The 24530-nt window shown below is 38.4% G+C and overlaps 1 protein-coding gene across 1 annotated transcript in view; it reads left to right on the top strand.

Annotated features, from left to right (window-relative positions):
- Positions 1 to 14142, top strand: part of LOC124721661 (unconventional myosin-Va) — a 348113-nt gene extending 333971 nt beyond the window's left edge. The window contains exons 29-31 of the mRNA XM_047246731.1: positions 5949 to 6071; positions 8513 to 8629; positions 10133 to 14142. Coding sequence (XP_047102687.1) covers positions 5949 to 6071; positions 8513 to 8629; positions 10133 to 10258 — 366 coding nt within the window. The 3' untranslated portion in view covers positions 10259 to 14142. The remainder of the gene's footprint in view (positions 1 to 5948; positions 6072 to 8512; positions 8630 to 10132) is intronic.
- The last annotated feature ends 10388 nt before the right edge of the window (positions 14143 to 24530 follow it).

The following is a 24530-nucleotide window of genomic DNA, read 5'->3' as shown; positions in this document are numbered from 1 at the left end:
TGTTTACAGAAAGGTTAAGTAGGGGAGTATATCCTTCAGAATTTCACATGTGTTTAACAAGGGACCAATGACAAAAATTATAAGCAGACCAAAAATTCTAACATTTTTAATGACTGAGAATCCAGGTTGTGATTATGCTGCATTGTCTGCGAAAGAATGACTCGTATGTTCCGTAGGGATATAAGTGTAGAGTCCTTACTAATGAGACAAAAAAAATGGAAATATCTGTGCTGGAGGGCATAGCTTGTACAAGTGATATCCTGCTTCTTGATGGGAAGTTGAATTAACTTCCTGAGTGCCTGCTTCTGTTGTTCGTTCATTCACAAACCAGTTTTTGACATTCTGTGTCATCATCAGGTGACTACTGAATGTTGTAACTACAAATAAAAGATGTGTATCTACACCAATATTATTGTATACTTATATGAAAATTGTTAAATTTAACAGGAAAATAAGAAATCTCTTTTACTATTGTAATCTAAAATTTGCGTAACTGAACCTTAAATTAATGTAGATAAACAAGGGAATTGTGTCCAGTCATTTAAAACTGTGCTGGCGTTCTGTGCTGTGTTCATTGGTTTAAGATGTTTCCAGTAGTGCCAGATTCCTACTTTTCGTAACAATATGTAAAATGTCACAATGTAAAGCATATGCGTGGTTTTCTCTTAAAAGATGTTCTGAAGATGTCTTCGCTTGATGTCAGCTGCCCCTGTGTTCCGACAAACTAATTACAACATGTCTGCCTGTCTAACCACTGCATATCTTACCACTGTCTTTGCTGGTGATTTTGTACACATTACTTTGTGTGTAAGGTTTTCTTTTTATTGAATACTAATTTAGCTGTGTTGTAAAACTTATGTCTTTAGTTAACAGATCAACCCTTTTTTTCCAAGGGTCTCTAAAAAGTTACCAATATACTGGGTAGTGCACCAGTTACTCTAACGGGATGACCTGTTTCTGTTGAATAATGTAGAGAAATGGAGTAGTTTTATGCAATTTTCTTTTTTGTATAATGTTATCTGTTGGGTGAGAGGTAGAACCATTACTGAACTTGATAAGTTGTACATGGACTGAAAGGAGTATTTAGATAATTGAAACAGATATGAAACCGGAAAGCCACATGCTTGTAGGTGCTAGCAGCTTATAAGTATTATGGTATCAGAAACCGTATTTTTGTGAAAATGCTTAATCTGTCTTTCTTGTAGTATTATGTACAGTAAAACCATTTTTAATTTCCCATATTTTACGTTTTCCTGCTTTTTACATTCATTTCTGTTGGTTCTAACACACATCCTGTTCTGTCAGTATAGTACTTTCCCGTCAGTAACGATTCAGTGTCACAACATTTCCTGCGTTTTAAGTTTTCTTTGGTATCATCACGACCTTTAACATTGATTTTCATATAGATTTCTGCAAACAGTGCATCATATTCATGCCCAGTAAGCCTTGTAAGAAAGCAGAAAATGCAGACCATACACAAAGTTATTGATCATGTAATATGGAATTAGTGTGGTAAGCAAGATTTTCGTTGTTGGGTCATTGCCACCTGTATTATTGGTTCACAGTGTTTGGAAGGGTGGGAAAGGATGCTGAGTCACTGCCTGAGTGATAACCCCCTGTCTGTCATTAGTGTGTCTATTAGCAACCTTCGTTCTGCTCATGTGTTGGGTTACAACTACTTTAATATAATTTCACAGTTTCGCAAATAAATGCTACTTTTGAAGACGGCTGTCTCTGTTATGGACTTTCATAGATCATTATTACTTCCGCAAGTAATATGCAAATCTGTACTCGGTGCTCAGTCTTAGGCTGGTATGAGCTGATGTAAAGGATGTAAACCATTGCCCTAAAGATGCTCCATAACATGACAATTTCTGCCCTCTTTCTCACCCAGGATGTCCCTGTACTGAGTGACCTCCATGTCGTCAACGAGCTGTAGATTTCATGCCTATTGTTCTCTATTTATGAAGATTGCCAACGTAGTGTTTTAATCAATATTGTATTACAAGCATTATTTACCATAATGTCGCCATGGTTACCAACAATAAGACTCACATTAGAACACAAATATCCTTTTAATGTGGTTCAACGAAAGACTTTTGCTTCCATGTGTTGTTTACATCATAGGACATGATCGGAAGGAAGAGGAAAACCTGCATGTACTTGTGTGTGTGTGTGTGTGTGTGTGTGTGTGTGTGTGTGTGTGTGTGTGTGTGTCAATGTCAATGTCAATGTCAATGTATTACTCCTCCCCCTCTCTCTGATCCTGTCCTCCTTCCCATCTCTCTTTACATCTCCACTCCCCCCTCCTTCCTTTTCCACCTGCCCACTGCCCCCTACTCCTTACACCTGCCCACTGGCCCCCTCTCTGTCCCTTCTACCCCCCCCCCCCCCCCCACCCTCTCTCCTCTCACTCTGTCCATTGCCTTCTCTATCGATCTGAACATGTCCCCAAGTCCCCAACCATGCTCACTGGCACCTGTAGCCCCTGCAATACAGTTCAGTAAAGCAGGCCAACATTACACTGACACAACACGTCTGTCATGTCACGCAACTTACATGTCAGGGCCCAGAAAACTGTCTCTTGCCCGTGAAATGTAGGCTGCCCTCTAGAGTCATTTGATTTGGCAGGCCACTACTGTTCCCACATAAGATGCCTGTTGTAAGGTCAGTGTGTATGCCAGAGGCATGAAAAACACATTATTGTCAGTCTCTCTGCTCCTATCGGAGCTAGAACATTATAAACCCCACATTGCCGGTACTCTTTGAGACCTTCTGTTTTTGTGCCAACTTTGGTTAGAATCGATGTGCGATAAAGAAAGTGCTGTGCTGTGCCATGAAAATGGGTCGTTTAGTATTCTTCCCTGTATTCGGGTTCCACATAAAACAGGAAAGTTGTAATTATGGTGTACTGGCTTATGATTGTGATACTGTTAGAGAATCTGAATTGTCTGAAACTTTCTAATCCCACCCATCCACAGATTAAAACTATGAGGAATACTGTCATTGAAGAAACTATATTCACAGGTCCAGCAGCTGGAGAGGTCTCTCTCATACCCCATATATTAATGATCCCAACCGATTTACCCACTCATTTTAAGCAAGTTTAATTCCCATTTAAGAATTTGTTTGCAATATCAGTAAATAAGGCTCAAGGCCAGAGAGAGAGGGGAAGAGGATGTGGACAGGGTAGGGGTGGGATGGAGAGAGGTGTGAGGAGGCGGCAAGGATGTATATCCAATTCCAATACATATTTAGCAATGGGGCTGCATTGCCAGATTGGCTAGTGATAAATAAAAGCAAAACTGAGCCTATGTACTTCGTCTCCATGAAACAAGTGAAGAAGTAAATTAATATGAAACTGTCAGATGACTAGGAATTTTTTTGGACTCACAACTGAAAATGGATGCAAAAAGAGCAGTTGAGCCATAAGTTATCAGGAGTCATTTAGTGATTTACTTGCTATGCAAATTAAAACCCTATATCAGGAGGAAACAGCTTCAGTCTTCAAATTATGCTTTCTTCCACCCTTACTTAACTTAAGGAAATATTCAATGAGGCATTTCTTCTGGTGCAACAAAAACAATGTTTATGTAGCAAGAACAAGCAATGAAAACATCTACAGGCACTCTAAATAGTGTCTCATGTCAGCCACATTTCAAAGGACTAAAAATAATAATCGTATCTTTCCTCTGTATTAATAGCGTGTCTCCAGTCACTGAAAAAGTAGCAAGACGCTTTAACTTGGAGAAGTTCTATCTGCTGTTACAGAACAAGGAACAGAAAGAATATAGATAGAGTTAGTCGGAAAATTGGTGCATATTCGTGTAAAGCTGCATAATAAACTACCCTTCACAGTGAAAGGCCAAATGTACAATTCTTTCCAGACAATATAAATATGTAATATTTTTCTTTGAAAACAGTTTGTGATAGATTGTGTCTTTTGAGTGTGTGTCCATATTATTATACAGGGTGTGAATTGGAGTGACACAAGAAAGATGTGCTTACAGTAAAAGCGAAAAAAAGACATTTGGCAGACTAGATAGAATACTTTTAGTGCTGGAAGAAGGGCATATAATGTGTTTCACATATTAAAGAAAGATTGAAATTAAAATATTTTCAGTCAGCCAGAGGTCTCGTACATTTCATTATAGCACACAGCCCATATCTTGCAACCCAGAAGTGGATGGGGTTGGTTGGTTAAATACTCCATAAATCATATGAATCATATCATTTATCAAAATGATGTAAAATGGGGTAATATATTCTTTTATGCAACTACACTTAAGAACTGTGGTTTTTATTCCTTCAATGATGAGCCAAAACATTATGACCACTGCCCCCTGCGAGACTGTGGCTATATAATGCTGAAAAGAAAGTGTATAAGTGGAGCAGAGATGAATGGGAAATCGTTATAGCAATGACATGGACTGATGCGGGAAATCCACTGGCATAAGCAACTTTGGCATAGGGTAGACTGTTACAGCCCACCACCTAACAACAAGCATCCCAGAAATGGTGAAGCAGGTGGGTTGTTAGTGTTCTAATGTCATGAGCATTTGTGGAAAATGTGTGATGAATGATCAGACCACAGTCAGGCAACAAAGTGTTGGACATCTACGTCTCATCGCAGATCGTGGAGCTCAGATGCTTGCCTGTTTTGTAAAGCTGGATAGCAGGATCTGACAACAGACTACAGTGCTGGTACAGGGATGAGTGTTTTGGAGCATAACACTCAGTGTACAGTGTTAGCTCATTTCAAAAGATCACTGGTATTGGTAAATACCAGTGTTATATGAATTATCAATATATCTAATCTTCTTTATTGTCATATCAATGTTGTATTAGCAATACTAGTTGGATTTTTGTTCTACTGAGTCTATTCAACAGGAATATCTAAAAAATAGTGATTTCTTACATTCAGTACCCAGTAAAAATATGTAGCAAATATAATTATGAAAGCTCAGTATGTTGAGGAAATACAGGGACAAATAATAGTGATATCGAAATATCGACAATATAATAGCATTGTACGAATATCAGTATTATTTCCATGGAACATAGATATTTCTAATGTATTGATATGTCATCTCTAGCCATTCATTTCAGTAAGTAGAAATTACTGTACTATGATCAGCCTTAACAAAAGTATTCATATATGAACAGCAGTTTCCTGCTATTCATTAGTTTCAGTGATTTACTGATAGAGTGAAGTGAACTTACGTATGCCTGCAGGAAATGGGAAGAGTTTTATAGTAGAAAAGCCTTCATCTGTTGGATAACCCCATTGCAGATTTGTGTTACAGTGCTGCACACTTCTCTGAACAGTAGTCAAGGATGACCCTGGGACATAAAAATTGTTCATCTGTTTTGTGCGCACTGAGTTTCACATAGGACCAATCCTAAATTTTCTGCCCCTCAGCCATGATTTCATTTTTGATCCTTTCACTTCATCACAAGTGTTGCATTCTTGAATGGCTCGCTGTTCACAGAATATTAAAACTCAAAACAAAATTGGATGGCAAACAGCTCTTTCTTTTTACCAGTATTCCATAAGTTGTTGTATAAAATGGGTCATTACATTATCACAACTGGAAGTTCACTTAGTGAAGTGAGGTATAACTCGATTAAAATATTAGTACCAATTTTTTACAAATGGAAAATTTAAGATTCCATGTGTGGATATATATTCAATTTTGCTGTCCAACACAGACTAAAACATAGTATTTGGAGTTCTCTTAATAATTTTAAATGAAGCAATATTCATTGTTTCAGAATAAGACTTTGTTTTTAGCTTTACATATACTCTAAACATAATGGAAAATAATTTATATGTTGTCTTAGTACATGGTTTACAGAAACGATAAAGTTTTTGGAAATAAAACACAAGTTCTTGTTTTTAGTTAATTTTTATAGATCAGTATAGTTAATTAGCACATTTGTTCCAGGATACCAATGTGCCAGATACTTTACAGCCTATAATTCAGGCTGCCCACTTGCTACAGGCTCGTAAACTGGATGAGGATGTTCAGAGTGTCTGTGATATGTGTGATAAACTTTCAATGTTTCAGGTATGTATCAAAAATTAATTGTATCATAGTTTTAAATTGGTGTCATTTGTAATAGAATTCTTAAATGGTAAACATTACTTCTAGAGTTCCCATTGTGATATTTAGGTAAAGCTTTCATGTTAAAAATTCATTTGGATACTGTAAGAGCTATGAAGGAACATGTTCGTTAAGACTCATGAGCTATAGTTGTATTTTGATTCAAGTAGTAACCATTTTTAGTGACTCATATGAGTATTATACAGGGTTTTTCTGTAAGAGCATGCAAAACTGTAACGGGATATAGAGAATGCTCCACTGAACAACTTGAGTTAGGGAACTGGGGGTCAGAGAAGCCAGCTTAAGGAGATATGGGAGTAAACTTGTCTATAGCTTTGTCTAACATTACTGTTTTCCAGCTTATTTACAACTAACATGCGTAGATGTTTACTCGTACTGTGCTGTTTATCTACATGTGCATTTTTTCCTGCAAGGAAACAAGGATGACGTGCCTGATTACTAGGAAGTCGTCATGCAGATTTTGTTTACTTTACTTATCCGTAAGATGGCTCTGATGCATTGTATTTACATTGTCCCATGACAGAATGGACTATGAACCAATGACAGACCTGTTCATTACTCAGTGCTATTCAGAGACACACACAGTACAATACAATGGAGCAGTACAGGTACAGTTTTGCAGAGCTCACTGCATCTTGTCGATGGGGGAGCACGTTGCAGTGGTCTCACTGCTGAGAGGCTGTATGAGGAATGTTTTCGTAATAGCCATCAGTCATGATGAGTTTTTAGTTCCCTCTATTGACTAATGTGGGAGACTGGTTCATTAGAAAGAAGAACCGAGGGACCTGGCAAGATGAGGCCCACTCGCACATGCAATTTTGAAGAGGAGGTGCTGGAATGTGTTACGGCAGACCCCCTTTAAAAGTACTTGTTGTATTGAACGTTAAATGTGCACTGCACATACTAGCATGTGGCGAGTACTCCACTAGTGTTTAATTAAAATTGCAGCATTAGACTTTTCCTTTATATATTATTGCAAAGATGTTATTTCATAAACAAACCAATGTTGTAAACTATGAATAAACCCATCAGGGTTGCATTTTTGTTAACACATTGGCCTTATATACAGGAGAATGGAGACTGTAATCCTCATCTAGTCACCTTGATTTAGGTTTTATGTGGTTTCAATAAATTTCTTCAAGCAAATATCGGGATTGTTTCAACTAAAAGATGCTAGCCAACTACCTGTCCTGCACATATCAAACTAGATCTGTAACTATGTAAGAGGATGTATATAATTATGTATTTTTGGTCTTTAACTGTAATACTAGGAATTGCATTAAATCAGTTGCTGCTGTTGCTGTTCCTACTACATGGGCCATGTGTTTGGGAGTCAGCACTCCTGCTCCATGGGGCTTTGTTGGAACAGCCTGAGCTAGAAGTGGATATTAAGTGATAATTTATACACTGTGGTGTTGCCTGGCAAATAATCATCTTGTATTACTGCTGCAGTTTTAATGGGTTACTTTACCAGTCAGTCTTTTTAAGTTTTCCCCCTCCTCCTCCTCCCCCTCCCCCTCCTACCCCCCTCCCCTTTCATCACTCTTTTAAGTGATTTGATGCAGCCCATGATGGCTCCCTCCACTGTGCCAACCTCTTCATCTTACACTCAACATCCTAAACTATTTTTTGGTTATATCTGTAACAGTATCCCCTGAAGTTGAAGTTTTTGCTCTCTATGGCTCCCACCAGTACCATGGAAGTTACTCCATGTCCTATCATCCAGCCCCTTCTTCAGATCATTGCTTTCCAGATACTTCTTTCCTCACTATTTCTGCAGAGAACCACTATTTCTTTTCTTATGAATCCATTTAATTTTCAGTATTCTTCTGTAACACCACATTTCAAATGCTTTGATTCTCTTTTCTTCAGATTTTCCCACAGCAACTGACTCATTTCTATACTATGGAGTACTCCAGACATACATTTTCAGAAATTTCTTATCCAATTAAGGATTATGGTTGATGTTATTAAACTTCTTTGAGTGAGGAATGCTCTCCATATCTGTTCTAATCTGCTTCTTGCATCCTTTTTGCTTTGCCCATCATGTGTTATTTTGCTTATAAGCTCCAAATTTGATAAGAAGTTTTATTGCATGCCTTGTTTCTGCTAGTCCACATTACTTTCATCTCACTTTAGTACATCATTTTTTTATGCAAGATTATGTGATGGAATATGTCCCAGTTTTTTCTGTCTCCATTTCATCATATACTACAGAGAGAATAAAGTTGGCACCCTTAGAGAACTCAGTATTTCAGTACATAATTCTTATAAAAGCCTTGCAAATATATTGTAGTAGTATAGTTACTAGTTGATTGAATATCTCTGCTGTAATTATAGTGCATTATGTTTTGTAGGATTCTAACTGTTACACATGATTTCAGATAATCAAAATACTCAATCTGTATACAACCATAGATGAATTTGAAGAGCGTGTTCCTGTCAGCTTTATTCGCAAGATACAGGCGAAGCTCCAGGAAAGGAATGAACCTCAGGAACAGGTATGGGAAAATGAACAAATTGTGGCTCTCACAGTATTTTGTAACATACGTAAGTTCGTATAGACATTATTGAGAGTCCATAAACTATTTTTTTTTTTTTTTTTTTTTTTCCTCCATCGTGCTAACAGCAAAAATTAAGATGAAATCCTCCAAAAAATTTATAGAAGCTATGGACCCATTCTACAAGAAAATGTTAAATTGTATACACTGCCAGTGAGATATTACAATTAGCCTTCTTAATTTTATTCTTTTCATCAGCATGGATGCTTTTGTAGTTAAATGAAAAATTAATCAGTCCTGAACAGCTATTTGAGAGCAGTGTTCCATTACCTGAGAAACCTTCTCAGTAGCTATGATTGTAATATCTCCCACAGTTTTATCCCTCGCCTATATCAGGTTACCTTCCATTAGGAATGTGGGGGCACTCAGCAACTGTTACGCAATTTATAATTTATTTATTTGTTTTTTGCAGGTTTTGTTATGCAAATCCAGATTTCGGCTAGTGCCTAGCCATTATCAATGCACTATATCTTAATCTCGATGCATGTTAGTTCCCTGTAGTTCGGGTGTCAGTCACAGTTCTTTGAATACTATGCTAGGAAACAAACATGATTGCATTACATTAAGAATGGCATACAAAAGTTGATGTACATCTATTGAAACATTAAAATTGGAGCAATTGGCATTCAGTTCGGTTTGTTGTTATGGGATTTAACAGATATACATAAAAATACAAAGAATACTCTTCAGTGTGAATAGTTACTGTACAGTGTTTTTTAAAGATAACATAACTGTTGAAACTTCCTGCCAGATTAAAACTGTGTGCTGGACTGAGACTTGATCACAGGACCTTTGCTTTTCGTGGGGAAAATGCTCTACCAGCTGAGCTACCCAAGCACGACTTGCATTCTGACCTTACAGCTTTACTTCCGCCAGCACCTCATCTCCTACCTTACAGACTGCACAGAAATTCTCCCATACAACTTGCAGGACTAAGAATGCTAGTCCCACAAGCTTGGCAGGAGACTTTTTGTGAAGTTTGGAAGGTAGGAGATGATGTACTAGCAGTGACAGAATAAAGCTGTGAAGTCGGGTTGTAAGCCGTACTTTGGTAACTCAGTTGGTAGAGCACTTACCCATGAAAGGCAAAGGTCCTGCGTTCAAGTCTCGGTCTAACACACAGTTTTAATGTGCCAGGAAATTTCGTATCAGCACACACTCCACTGCAGAATGAAATTTCATTCTGGAAATGTAATTGTTTCCTGTGACGTGCTGTGTGGTGGTCAGGACAGGTTTCTGTTAAAAAAGGTAGTCATTTTGTGTGTTAATTCAGGACCTGAGGGCAAAGCTTTTTAAAATGTATCAAATGAGCACACATGCGAGACCATAAACATAGTGGTTAACAAGCATGTTTTTACATTATTTTGTTTGCTACAGGCTTTAACAAATCAGTAAGTCTTTGCTTGAGTTAACATTATTTATGTAACTTTGTTGCTTTTGCAGGCTACGTTACTGATGGACACAAAATTCACATTCCCAGTAAGATTTCCTTTCAATCCATCAAACATCAGGCTCGAAGATATAGAAGTACCAGAGGTGCTGAATCTACCTATGCTGAAGAAAGCTTAAACTAGAGAGAGTAGAGTTCATCAGGAAAACAGAAATGTACCATGTTAAAAGGTTTACAGTTATTTCCTTCTGACTGTCTGGGTTTTGAAGTAATAAACATACAAATTGTAATGGGTTACTAAATTTAGTGTTACAGTCATTAGCAGCCTATAAATTTAAACTTGTTTATTGCTTCATTCTAACGTGCATTTCATTCTTATTATATTGTTGTATTGTGAATCTGGGTAAAATGCCAGGTTGCTTACATGTTTTTTATTTATTAAATATATTGTACATGAGATATTTTGCTATAATTATTTAAAGTGTTTCTAATATTTATTTTTATTTAACTTACTCATTTTCAATGAGTGTACTGTCCATGTGTATTTTGTTCCTTTGTTATTTTTGTACTGTGGGAGGTGGACAATGGGGAGTGTGTCATGTACATAATTCACTTTGATGTAGTAGTGAGTACGTACTTAACATTGTACATACAGCTTTTGTTGAGATGGGTTGTGTGTGTGTGTGTGTGTGTGTGTGTGTGTGTGTGTGTGTGTGTGTGTGTGTGTGTGAGAGAGAGAGAGAGAGAGAGAGAGAGAGAGAGAGAGAGAGAGAGAGAGATATATATGCACTAGAGCTGCTGTGAAAAAGTATTACTTGTAGAAATTACTTTGCTAATGTAAAAAAATTCTTAATGTTCTATGGTGCAGAGTTTTCCATAAGTTGTGAGTGTAGCATGTAAAATGTCGTCCATCCTGTGTTTGTTCTGAATATCAAACACTACTGCTTTGTATAATGTCCTAATTCATTGTCAACAACAAATATTTGAAAATGTAACAACACATGTTACCGTGCTACATTCATTTGTTTACCTGTAACACAACTGTCATTTACCTCCAGTATCTGTGAAAGCAAAACTTTATTCCACAAGTCAAATGATGTGTGTGTATTATGTGTTTTAATCATTTTTACTGTTCCACAGTGATGGGACACTTAAATGTCCTGTCACTGCTAGGCTGTTCTTCTTTTTTGTTACAATTTCTTGAGGAAAAATAGGAATCGGGGGTCATAGCAATAAAAGCTTTCCATCTGAGAGATGACCAACTATGAAGAAATTGAAATAATTAAAATACAATCATTTTTCTTGCAAGCAGTTTAGGTTTGTTTCGTCTTCAGACTTTCGTGTAATATGAAGGAGGAAAGAAGCTTCCACTATATTCTTTGCATCCTGTTTCTCACAGTCATCATCATCATCATCATCATCATCATCATCTGTTCCTCACTAGCCCTTATGTAAGTAATATTTCCTTCTACTAATTTCAAGATGAAATTTTTTTAAGTGGCAGGCATTCCTCAGTGTTGGCCAACCAGCTATCTATTATAATCTAGTCCACGTAATTAATCTTAAATGTAAATTTGTATTTACAGTACCCAGGAACTACTGCTTTTTTTTTATTTTACTTTTTGTTTTAGTGATGAGGTACAGTCAGTCACTGTTCAGTGCCAAATTTCTTTGTTGTAATTGTGAATATGGTTCATCTCTAAAGGAGCAATAGAAATACAAGTAGATATCTGGAGGATATAAGAACATCACTGTGGGTCCTGGGCAATATTGCCATGTGCATGAATATCTTATCTGCTATGTGCCACTGATTTACAGGTGTATTTTTTTCTTAGTATCACTTTAAATGCTGGTTACTTAGTGCATAACAGGCCTTCAGTGGAGTATTGTCATTATTTAGCTGTATATTTCTATTCTGATTCAGTCAATTCATATATGTACATGTAAATTGCATATTGAAAGGTAAATATGGAGTTGTACCCTGATGGGGGTATTTGAGAATGGGTTACTAAATTGTCTGTTCTGCTTCATATGCGTTCTAGTCAGTATTCTTTCATTTTTTTAAGCATTAGCTCAAATTTTTTATGGCACCCATGTTAGCCATACAAAAGAAACTACTGTGATGATATTAAAGAAATCAATTGTAACTTCTCTTTACATGTTCTTTGTATTTGTAAGTGGCCTTCACCAGAAATAATATAATTTTTTAAATTGTTAGGACTGAGCATGATGATGTAATTTTGTCATGTGTTACAGAGATATTGAAAATTACTGGTTAAATATATGGTTTAATAAATGTATCTACAAACTAAATGTCCCAGTGGAACTACAAATAAACGGCCGTTGGAACATATTTGATGCAGAGCACATATTTTGTGAACAGGTCTGTCAGAGTCATTTACATGTATAAAATGTATTTATGCTGTGTGTGTGTGTGTGTGTTTGTGTGTTTGTGAGAGAGAGAGAGAGAGAGAGAGAGAGAGAGGGAGAACCAGCTTTGTGGTTTCTCGTTGGAGGAGGAAATATTTAATTTGTATCCTGCTCTCGCTTCATGTTCTTTGTTGTTCTTTTTTCTGTTTATGGAGCAGAATAATGACATTACTTACATGTCCTCCTGTTTTTCACTATTATTATTATTATTATTATTATTATTATTCATTTGTTGATTATCTGTGTGTGACATTTGTTGACTATAGATATTCTGTAACATGCAGAAGTTTGGGGCTCTACTTGCATATTCAAGTAAATTTTGGAAATGTAACTTCATGCAGACTTTCTTCATTGTTCACAAAACAATCACTTTATTTTTCAAATTTAATATTAATAGGTCCTCAGGTGGTCAAACTGTAAAAGAAAAGGAACAATGTTGTTGGTAAATCCTCCAGAAAGACGATAGATACAAAGTTCTCATTCTTTGACAAGAATTGTATGAGGAGAGCTTGTCATTTTAGTGACGCCACTGTTGTTTCAATAACATCTTTTGTATAACAGTACCAGATGTTTTCATATCAGTCATTGGCTTCACTTGAAACAGAACAATTTCCTGGCCTAAAATTGTCCATCATAATTACAGTGTTAACCATGCCTATGGGAAGAAGTTTTATTTTACTTTGTCAGTAAATGGTATGACATTGTGAGAACCCAAGACATAGAAACAAATGGCATTGTTCTGTTGTCTACACTTAAGTAACCATTTACATGTTATAAAAAGCTAATTTGGTTAGTGCTAACTGAACATAATACAGATTGTACCAGTAAAACATCTTCTGTACACTGAAATTTAACTGTTTTGTGTGGTTCTGATGGTTAGTCAATGATTTGAGTGGCATGCCTGGCTAGGTAAATGATGTTCATGATGCTAAAATTCTTTAATGTGCAAATTTTCTTCAAACGGGAACGTTGTTTAAAAATGTTGTAGAATATTCATTGTTCATACCATTAGTCACAGGCATTGAAGGAACCAGGTGACGAAACATTTAATTTTAAAGAATGTGTGCTTTATGAAAAGTTGAAAAAATAGTATTTTTTTGTATGCTTTGTTTCTAAGGAAGCATCATTTTAATCCCCCCTCCCCCCAAATTCTACCAACCCTTCTTGCAGTCTGGGCTCTGTTCTCGCGTTCTCTTTATGCATGTGCACTGCAGTATTGTTTTTGGGATCTAAATGCTATATTGATCAATTAAAACTAGAAAATATCATATTGGACTGACAGAATTGTGCGCTTCATTCATACTGGTTGGACCAAAGAGTTAAATTAATTGCATGTGGTTCCTTCATTACAGTGGCTTTAAATCAAAATCTATTACTTAGACATTGCTGGTGCTACTGTAGTAATGAAACTCCAATTGAGACATGTGTAACTTCATAGTATTTATTGTAAAATGATTCTGTTATAAGGTATTCCAAAGATCACATTTTCTCAGAGTTATTAAAAAATAGAATGACTATGAAGATGCAGAATTGTTTCAGATAATAAAAAAATATATTTTCAAACATCTAGTCATAATAATTTCATCTGTGCTGTATCTGTGAATGACCGTGTTGATTAATAAATTAATAACTGTTGAATCCTCTAATCAGAAGTGATGTGTACTTTATTATTTTATGCATACAACTGAAATAAAAAATGTTAAACCAGTTTTAAGAGTATTAGTTGCTTCCAGATCACATGAATGCTTATTCACTCAGACTAAAGATCTAAAATATTGTAACAGTTTTGGGTGAGCATAGGCACTTTGATACTTCTATTTCAAAAAGTTTTTCCCAGCTGTTCATAGTTCAAATACTGGAGAAGAGGGAAGAGTAATGTAATTGGTTGGATATGGTCACTTACTGTGTCTTTATTTCATATTTGGGAAAGAATGAAAATAAGCAGCAGTACTGACTGAGATTATATTACAGCAGCAATAATCTCTGGAAAAACACAGTTCGAGGACATTTCACATACATTTTTCTATACTGGTTGTAAAATTAATTTTCTGTAGTAACTTAGTTTCCTGGGGAATGAAGAAGCAAGAAAGCAAGTTCATTTTTCTAGGTCTGTTAATAACTCCCTATTGTCCATCTCATTATGGTACTGCTATTACATATCAGGAATATTAGCGAAACATGAACATGAAAACTGCAACCAAAACTACTGAACAGCACTTCTTCACATACTAATGTCATACGCACATATACTGTTTTTTAAAATGTCCAAGAAATGTTAGAGCCCTTGTTTACCTCTGTACTTGAAAGGTAAGATAAGAAACAGTAAGAAAATTGGGTTGTGTGATACAGCCAGTGGAAAGTATAAGGAATAATGTCAGTTGAGATGGGAAGAAATGAGAAGTCTAACATGTATGAGATAATCGAGAGTCCAGTGTATCAGTTCACATATTTACATCCCTGCAAAATTAAGAAGCAAAATCTTCAACATTAAGAAATATTTGGTTCCGGAGAGTGGGTGGGGGGGGGGGGGGGATGATGGAGGTTGTGAATTGCCAGACTGCTGTAATGAACACAAATCGTATTTCGATAAGGAAAGTTATGGCAGAACGCAAATAAATTGGAAGCAAAAAGAAGACAACTCACCAGATAGTAGAAGCATTGAGTCGTTAACACTGTTCGACCCATAATCCTACTGTCCTCAGTCTGTGTATTTTGGGTAGCTTGTTAAAAGACTCTTCAAAAAATAGTGATGTTTACATTCTTTGTGTGCCTGTCAATGACTCACTACTACTGTCCAGTGAGTTGTCTCCTTTACGTGTGAATGTTCAAAAATTATTGTTTAGTTAAGTATGCAGGTATTTTCCAATGTAAACTATACGAGCATTCATTAACATTAAGAAATTAATGGTGCTTATTTCCATATGGAATATGATATAGGGTAGTGTTTGATTTGTGACGGTATGCACTGGTATGCTGTACCTATACCTCAGAGAGAAAAAATCAGTACCACAGATTTCGAGATGTGGTACGATTGAACTTTTGCTTCAATTGAAGCAATGTAAAAAAAAAAAAAAAAAAAAAAAAGTGTTCTATTAATCCTTTTAAAATGCTCAGAAAATTATTAAAAATATTATTTTAAAAAGTCAAAATTTAGAAACCACTAATTGGAACGTTACAGTAACAGACCCTTTTTTAATTTTTAATTTTTATTTATTTATTTTAACAAAAAAAACATTGGCCTAGGGTATGGGATTTATGTCAGTTAACTTGTGTGAATCCTTGCAGAGTGCATGTCTACTGTGTACATATATGTAGGGACTTCAGAATGTTAGTTACACTTGTCGTCCCACCATGAGACAATTGTGCCACAATAGTAGCTCTTTTTCAGAAGAGAGCACTTGTTCTGAGTTTCCTGGAGAGACAGTTCTGCTGTGGAATTGATAAAAGGTGCATTATAGAGTGCAACGGAAGTGAGATAGCAACTGGAAACATACTTCAAAGCAGAAGTAGGAGGGACAGTACTATTCCCGCTCACAAAATGTCTAAATTGCATACCGATTCATGTGAAATTCTGGCTTTACATGGACCAAGTGCAATCTTACATCCAACCACAGTGAAATAGTGGCAACAATATGATTCAGGCTGCACACATGTAAGGTTGACTGGGAGTTCCAGATCTAGCAGTTTTCAAATTTTCAGCAGTGTGTGTGTGTGTGTGTGTGTGTGTGTGTGTGTGTGTGTGAGAGAACAGTTCTCAAATGGCTCCTTGACTGAGGAGTGGATTATTATAATCGAGGAATTGAACGAGTGGATCTGACTGTTAATTACAAAGATTCTATGACTATGTTGACACACAGTGTCATGTATCCACATGACTTTCAAGCGTTGTGCAACTGTCAGCAGATGTTTCTTCGCCACCATAACAAAGTGCAGCTTTCTGTTTGAAGTCTCCTAATATAAAGTGAACACATACTGGAAATTTCAAGAAAGTAGTCACTCTTGATCATTTAAAAAAAAAAGAAGAAAAAAAGTTTTACTTACGATAAACGGTTCTAGTCTTCGAAGACCATCTTCAGGGCTTGGGGAATCACGACCAGTGACCCATGTAGGTGCTGAGCAGAGCTGTAGTCTATATTGAACGAACAGTCATCGACTGAGGGCTGTGCCTTCCATTACACACTACAGCTCCATTCAGTGTCCACAAGGATCACTGAAAGTGATTGTAGCTGTCACTGAAGACATCTCCACAGGGAGGAACAGCATGGCAAGAGATCTAGTGAGTGACACAGCTATGTAGCAGAAGACATTGTCTGTTACCTGTGCAAGTGGTAGCCACAGATGGGCAGGTGTCAGTTTAGGTACTCATCAACATGTTTGTGTCAGTATAGCGGGTATCAGTCTCATTGAAAAATGAAATTCATACCTCATTCATTGTGAGTTATGATATAACCAATGTTCCAACATGTCCAGGTAGGTGTGCCTCATGGTACTTCCCTTGGGGAAAAAAATAGAGCAAACATTTCCTTAAAAAATTGGTCGCTACATTTGTATGTTACTGTGAGTTTCATTGATTGTGCCTATTGAAATGTTCCTTCTTCATTCATGATGATTTCTTCTTGTTAACCCTTACCCCATTCAGAAATAGCTCTAAGATTCTCATGAATCAACTATTTATTTACAGGATAATTATCATGATGACACATTCTCTGCAAACTGTTCAGACTGATGTTGCCGGAAAAGACTGACATCCAAATGCCAGTCACACGGAAACAACACTGCTAAGCATATTGAACTTACCAGCTGTGATTTGTTAGTAACACTGCAATTTTTTCATACAACAGAAAGATACCATGAATGATAATTTATGTCTTACCCTGTATACTGTGTATGCAAAATGTCTGTTGGCTTCCCTCTCAGGTTATTCGGCAAATATTTGTTCAATAATTTTTCTGACGTTTTGCCAGCATGAGTGGTTGGCATTGTCAAAGTTTCACCCCACATTGCTGGTGGTGAACTGGAGTCGAGCTCGCGGCTGCAGATTATAAGTACCTGGTGGTCCAGCGTCCAAGGGCTTTTGTCGTCATTTCTGGTGCGGTTCTCCTCTTGCTACCTGCAGCAATTGTTCGCTGCAGCACGGGAAGCCAGGATCCGTTCACTCTTGTTGAAGGTATTCTCGGGTATGTGTATTTCTATAGTTCCCGTGAGCAAGTGGGTGAGATAGCTCTTCTATACAGCGAGAACTCAGTGAATTTTACTATATGGTCGGCATGACACAGGGCATGCTCTGCCACAGCCGATTTCTCCACCAACTCTAACCTGCAATGCCGCATATGTTTTGTGGTCCTGGTGTTGATTGATCGTCCAGTGATTCCAACACAAACATTTCCGCATGTGTATGGTATGCGGTATGTTCCTGACATTGCAAGTGGGTCCCTTTTCTTCCTTGCCGACCTGAGATGCTCTTTGATCCTCTATGTTGGTTTATAAATAGTCTTTAAACTGTGTCTGCACAATATATGTCCAGTTCTGTCCACCACTCTGGGAATGTACGGCAGACAGGCCGTACCCCACATTTCTTTTTCCAGTGTGTCAATTTGTCAAGTGTCTGACGCTATTACACTTCTTATATGATTGGTGGAGTGCCCATTGTTCCTCAGAATGCTTTCTGGGTGCTGCATCTCTTGTCTGAGGTGCTGTGGCTCACGTATTCATCTTGCTTGCATTACGAGCATTTTAATCGTGCCTATTTTATGGTTCAGGGGGTGACCTGACAGTTTTCACAGGTATCAGTGTGTGCGCATCTGTTTTCGATGCATGCTGTGTCCCAGGGTTTCACCATCCCTTGTGGCCAGCACATCTAGAAAGGATAGCTGTTTGTCCTTTTCTACTTCTGTGGTAAATTTTTTATGTTGGCGTGGGGGCTGTTGAAGTGTCCTAGGAAGTCACCTAGCTGTTACTCACCGTGCCTCCACACAACAAAGGTATCATCGACATATCTGTACCACACCTTAGGTTTACAAGGTGCCAGTTCAATGCCTGTTCTTTGAAAGTTTCCATGAAGAAGCTGGCCACCACTAGCTGTTTGTAGAAGTTGCCATTGTACGTGAAATAGCACATGGTGAGACATGTACAAGAGAGCTTGGCAATGTCTTATGGGGAAATGGAACCGATACACTCCAGAGAGTCATTGAGTGGCACTTTAGTAAACATGAAAGCTGGCAGCAGACATACAGAGAAACCTGCGCAACACAGAAGCCCTACCACCTTGGTTGTAGCAACTACCAAGGATCTATAAGAATAATGCCCCATTAAGACCGACTGTTAGCACTCCTGGCTCACCAACATATAAACTGGCAAAACACTTGGCCCCTCTGCTCTAGCTGCTCTTGGAGAAGACTGACACACAAATAGAGGACTCAGGACATTTCTCTGAGAAGCTGAAGAAACTAAAACTTGGGCTAAAAGATATCCTGATCAGCTCTGATGATGTTTCTTTGTTTACCAAAGTGCCACTCAGTGCCACTCTGGAGCACATTGGCTCCATTTTCCCCCCCCCAATACATCACCAAGCTCTTTCCTGCATATCTCACCACAAGCCATTTCATGTGGAATGGCAACTTCTATGAACAGCTGGAAGGCATCGCCATGGGTAGTACTCTTAGTCCAGTGGTGGCCAACTTCTTCATTGAACATTTTGAAGCACAGGTAGCTTATAAACCTAAGGTGTGGTACAGATATGTCGATGATACGTTTGATGTGTGGAACCATAGTGAGAAACAGCTCGGTGACTTTGTAAGACACTTGAGCAGCCTCCATGCCAATATAAAATTTACCATGGAAGTAGAAAAGGACAAACAGCTACCCTTTCTAGATGTGCTGGTTGCAAGGGATGGTGAAACTGTGGGATACAACGTGTATTGAAAGCTGACAAACACGGACCAATGCCTGTGATAACTGTCAAATCACCACCCATGCCAGAAAATAAGAGTGATTAATATGCTCATAATGCAAGCAAGACAAATATGAGCGCCACAGCACATCAGACATGCGATGCAGCACCTGGAAAGCATTCTGAGGAGTAATGGGTACTCCACCAATTATATGAGAAGTGTCAAACACTTGGCAAATTGACACATCGGGAAAAGAAATGTCGGGTATGGCCCTTCTGCCATATGTTCCCAGAGTTGTGGACAGAATCGGCCATATATTGTGTGGACACAGTATAAAGACTGTTTATAAACTGACGTAGAAGATCAAAGAGTGTCTCAGATCAGCAAAGAAGAAAAGGGACCAACTTGCAATGTCGGGAATATACCGCGCACCATGCACATGTGGAAAAATTTATGTTGGAATGACTGGACGATCAATCAACACCAGGATCACAGAACATAAGCAGCATTGCAGGTTGTGGCAGAGAATTGTGTGATGCCGACCACATAGTAAAATTCGCCGACACAGAAGTCCCAGCTGTAGGAAAGAGGTGTCACACTTGCTTGTTCAGAGAAGATATACAAATACACAAATATGAGAATAGCTTCAACAAGAAAGAAGAATGCCTCAAGGTGAATGTATCCTGAATTCCTATGCTGCAATGAACAACCCTTGCAGGTAGCAAGAGGAAAACCGCACCGGAAATGAGGACGGGGAAGCCCTTGGACATAGACATGCCAGGTACATATAATCAGTGATTGCGTGCTCAACTCCAGTCCACCAAAGCAATGGAGGGTGAAGTTTTAACAATGCCAACCACTTGGGCTGCTGAAAAATCAGAAAAATCATCAAACAAATGTTGGCCAAAGAACCCGAGACGGAAGCCAACAAGCAGTTTGTCAACATGTGGCCACAAAAGCCTTAACAATTTTGTAATACTGTGTATAGTCAGATGCTAGTGCTGAAATTTTGAAGTTTCTTTTCTTTGAGAGGATAATGAGGTCATATACTTACTTTCAATGTCAGTGAATTCATAGTTGTATGAAATTCTACAAAATTTGTAATTGGCATGTCTTATACCATTGGCAGTCTTGGAATGTGTGAAATTTAGTGGACACCTCAAAGTTTTAACAGGATCAATAATTTGGGCTCAAGTTATGATGGAGGGATTGCTGTGAAGAGTGACAAATATATCACAGACGCTGAAGGCAGTATTGGAAAAATTGTAAAATAGTTTGGGAACAGACATTTCGCCTCAGTGTGTGTACTGAGCAAATCATAACCATGGCCATAAGTTAATGTACAGATTCTGTTCCTAGTTAGTACTACACCAGGACAGGAATGTTGTTCTCATATATAGGTAAACTGTCACTGACAGCCTCAAGTTGAATTGAACTTGAGAGATCTGCAAGGAGACTCATTAAGGTAATTACAGCAAAAATGCACCAAAATCGGTTGTGTAGTTAATGAGATAGTCTACTGAACAATTACTGATGAATCATATGCTCTAGGAGAGGAGAATGTAATTGAGTGAAAGTTATGCAGTGTGGTTGTCAGACTAAAATGAACAGAAGTATGAAGGCCACATAGAGAGATCGGTATGGAAATTAATAATGCTTTCACGATATTTCAGGGAAGACTAATTTGATAACGTAAGTTGTTATTAAGATATCCCATGAACTATAGTACAACTGATTATGTTGGAAGTTCTCAAGCCTACTGAATTCAAGTTTAAGGCACATTCATAAGAAATAAATTCACTGTGTCAACTCATCTTGTGGAAGTCTCAGATTAAATTTGTGTTAATGTTGCATTGATTTTTTTCTGAAAATGTTGGTGGTAATATTTTAACTTTGACCATTACATAAAGGAGTGTGGGATGTGTCATATTATAAAATGTTATGCCAGCACAATCCAGTAACACTTGGCTGTGAGAGCTTAGATGCATATGTAATTGGCATCCCAACACAGTTGTAGTGTGTAACAAATAACCTAGTTGTATTAAATATGTTTATTGTGTCCACTGTAATGTGGATCTTATGGTGGAGGCTGCTCGATTCAGAAGGAAGTGGGACCTATCCCACCTCTCTTGCTGTGTTGGTGGCATATAATTCAACAAAAGCAGAAGCAGCACATGGAAGATAATGTTTTAAGTAAATGTTTTCTGTTAACAGAATTGAAACAAATCTCATTATTTACTTACATGTTAAATATCATACTCATCAGTAGTATTTCTCCTTGCTATAAATTGTGCAGGCAATGGCCTTGCCGCAGTGGATACACTGGTTCCCGTGAGATCACCGAAGTTAAGCGCTGTTGCCATTTTTCAGGGTGCACTTACCTTCATGATGCCAATTGAGGAGCTACTCGACCGATTAGTAGCTTCGGTCAAGAATACCATCATAACGACCGGGAGAGCGGTGTGCTGACCAATTGTGCATTTGTGAAATGGAAGAATATATGACATTGGATTTTATAATGCTCTTCACATAATATTTTTTGTTAGCTGTGGTTGGCATTTATCAGAAACTATTCAGTATAATCCTAAAATTAACAGATCTACATCTTCATTTACATCCATACTCCACAAGCCCCCTGATGGTATGTGGCGGAGGGTACCTTGAGTACCTCTATCTGTTCTCCCTTCCATTCCAGTCTCGTATTGTTCGTGGAAAGAAAGATTGTCGGTATGCCTCTGTGTGGACTCTAATCTCTCTGATTTTATCCTCATGGTCTCTTCATGAGATATACGTAGGAGGGAGCAATATACTGCTTGACTCCTCAGTGAATGTATGTTCTTGAAACTTCAACAAAAGCCCGTACCGAGCTACTGAGCGTCTCTATTGCAGAGTCTTCCACTGGAGTTTATCTGTCATCTCCGTAACTCTTTCGCAATTACTAAATGATCCTGTAATGAAGCGCTTTGCTCTCCATTGGATCTTCTGTATCTCTTCTATCAACCCTATCTGGTACGGATCCCACACTGGTGAGCAGTATTCGAACAGTGGATGAACAAGTGTGCTGTAACCTACTTCCTTTGTTTTCAGACTGCATTTCCTTAGGATTCTTCCAATGAATCTGTCTGGCATCTGCTTTACCGACGATTAATTTTATATGGTCATTCCATTTTAAATCACTCCTAATGCCTACTCCCAGATAATTTATGGAATTAACTGCTTCCAGTTGCTGACCTGCTATATTGTAGGTAAATGATAAAGGATCTTTCTTCCTATATATTCGCAGCACATTACACTTGTCTACATTGAGATTCAATTGCCATTCTATGCACCATGCGTCAACTCGTTGCAGGTTCTTCTGCATTTCAGTACAATTTTCCATTGTTACAACCTCTCGATATACTACAGCATCACCCGCAAAAAGCCTCAGTGAACTTCCGATGTTATCCACAAGGTCATTTATATATACTGTGAATAGCAATGGTCCTACGACACTCCCCTGCGGCACACCTGAAATTACTCTTACTTCGGAAGACTTATCTCCATTGAGAATGACATGCTGCATTGTGTTATCTAGAAACTCTTCAATCCAATCACACAATTGGTCTGATAGTCCATATGCTCTTACTTTGTTCATTAAATGAATGTGGGGAACTGTATAAAATGCCTTGCGGAAGTCAAGAAAGACAGCATCTACCTGGGAACCCGTGTCTATGGCCCTCTGAGTCTCATGGATGAATAACGTGAGCTGGGTTTCACATGATCGTCTTTTTCAAAACCCATGCTGATTCATACAGAGTAGATTTCTAGTCTCCAGTAAAGTCATTATACTCAAACATAATACGTGTTCCAAAATTCTACAACTGATCGACGTTAGAGATATAGGTCTATAGTTCTGCACATCTGTTCGACGTCCCTTCTTGAAGACGGGGATGACCTGTGCCCTTTTCCAATCTTTTGGAACACTACACTCTTCTAGAGACCTACGGCACACTACTGCAACAAGGGGGGCAAGTTCCTTCGCATACTCCGTGTAAAATTGAACTGATATCCCATCAGCTCCAGCGGCCTTTCCTCTTTTGAACAATTTTATTGGTTTTCTATCCCTCTGTCATCTATTTTGATATCTACCATTTTGTCATTTGTGCAAGAATCTAGAGAAGGAACTACAGCGCAGTCTTCCTCTGTGAAACAGCTTTGGAAAAAGACATTTAGTATTTCAGCCTTTAGTCTGTCATCCTCTGTTTCAGTACCATTTTGGTCAGAGTGTTTGGACATTTTGTTTTGATCCACCTACTGCTTTGACATAAGACCGAAATTTCTTAGGATTTTCTGCCAAGTCAGTACATCCTAAGGACAAACACACACGTCCATACCCGAGGGAGGACTCGAACCTCCGCCGGGATCAGCCGCACAGTCCATGACTGCAGTGCCTTAGACCACTATTACCACATTAATATTGTCATTCCCTGTTGCATTTTGCCTACTGCTATCTTGTTGCGTCTCAGGAGGGGTCTTGTCGGGCCTAGGGAGGGAACTCTCTAACCTAAAAAAACTCACATGTGCACTCCACATGTACTCCGCTACCCTTTTAGCCACTTCCTGCATGTAGTGCACGCCTGACTTATTCAGGGGACCCTACATTTCTCCACCTGATAGCAGATGCCGAGAAATTTGCACCCCAGATCTCCACAGAATCGTCCGAGCCTTGGCTACAAACCAGAGGACAGCGATTGGTTCTGGGAACGACACTACAAATAGTTATCTCAGATTCCACCCCGCGAGCAAGGCTTTCCACCTTCACCAACTCCGCCAACCACCTGTATGAACTGACGATGACCTCTGAACCCAGACAGCAGGAGTCATTGGTGCTGACATGAGCAACAGTTTGCAGTTGGGTGCACCCAGTGCTCTCTATCGCTGCCGGCAGGGCCTCTTCCACATCTCGGAAGAGACCCCCCGGCAAGCAGACAGAGTGAAAACTGGCCTTCTTTCCCGACCTTTCCGCTATTTCTCTATGGGGCTCCATCACCCACCTAATATTGGAGCTACCAATCACTAATAAACCCCTCCCCCCCGTGTGCCTGCTCGGACCTTGCCGAAGGAGCGGCCACATGTCCACTCACAGGCAGAG

The sequence above is a fragment of the Schistocerca piceifrons genome, chromosome X (genome assembly GCF_021461385.2).
Source record: "Schistocerca piceifrons isolate TAMUIC-IGC-003096 chromosome X, iqSchPice1.1, whole genome shotgun sequence".
NCBI lineage: Eukaryota > Metazoa > Arthropoda > Insecta > Orthoptera > Acrididae > Schistocerca > Schistocerca piceifrons.
Note: the sequence above shows the minus strand (reverse complement) of the source record. Positions and strands in the feature narration are given on the sequence as shown.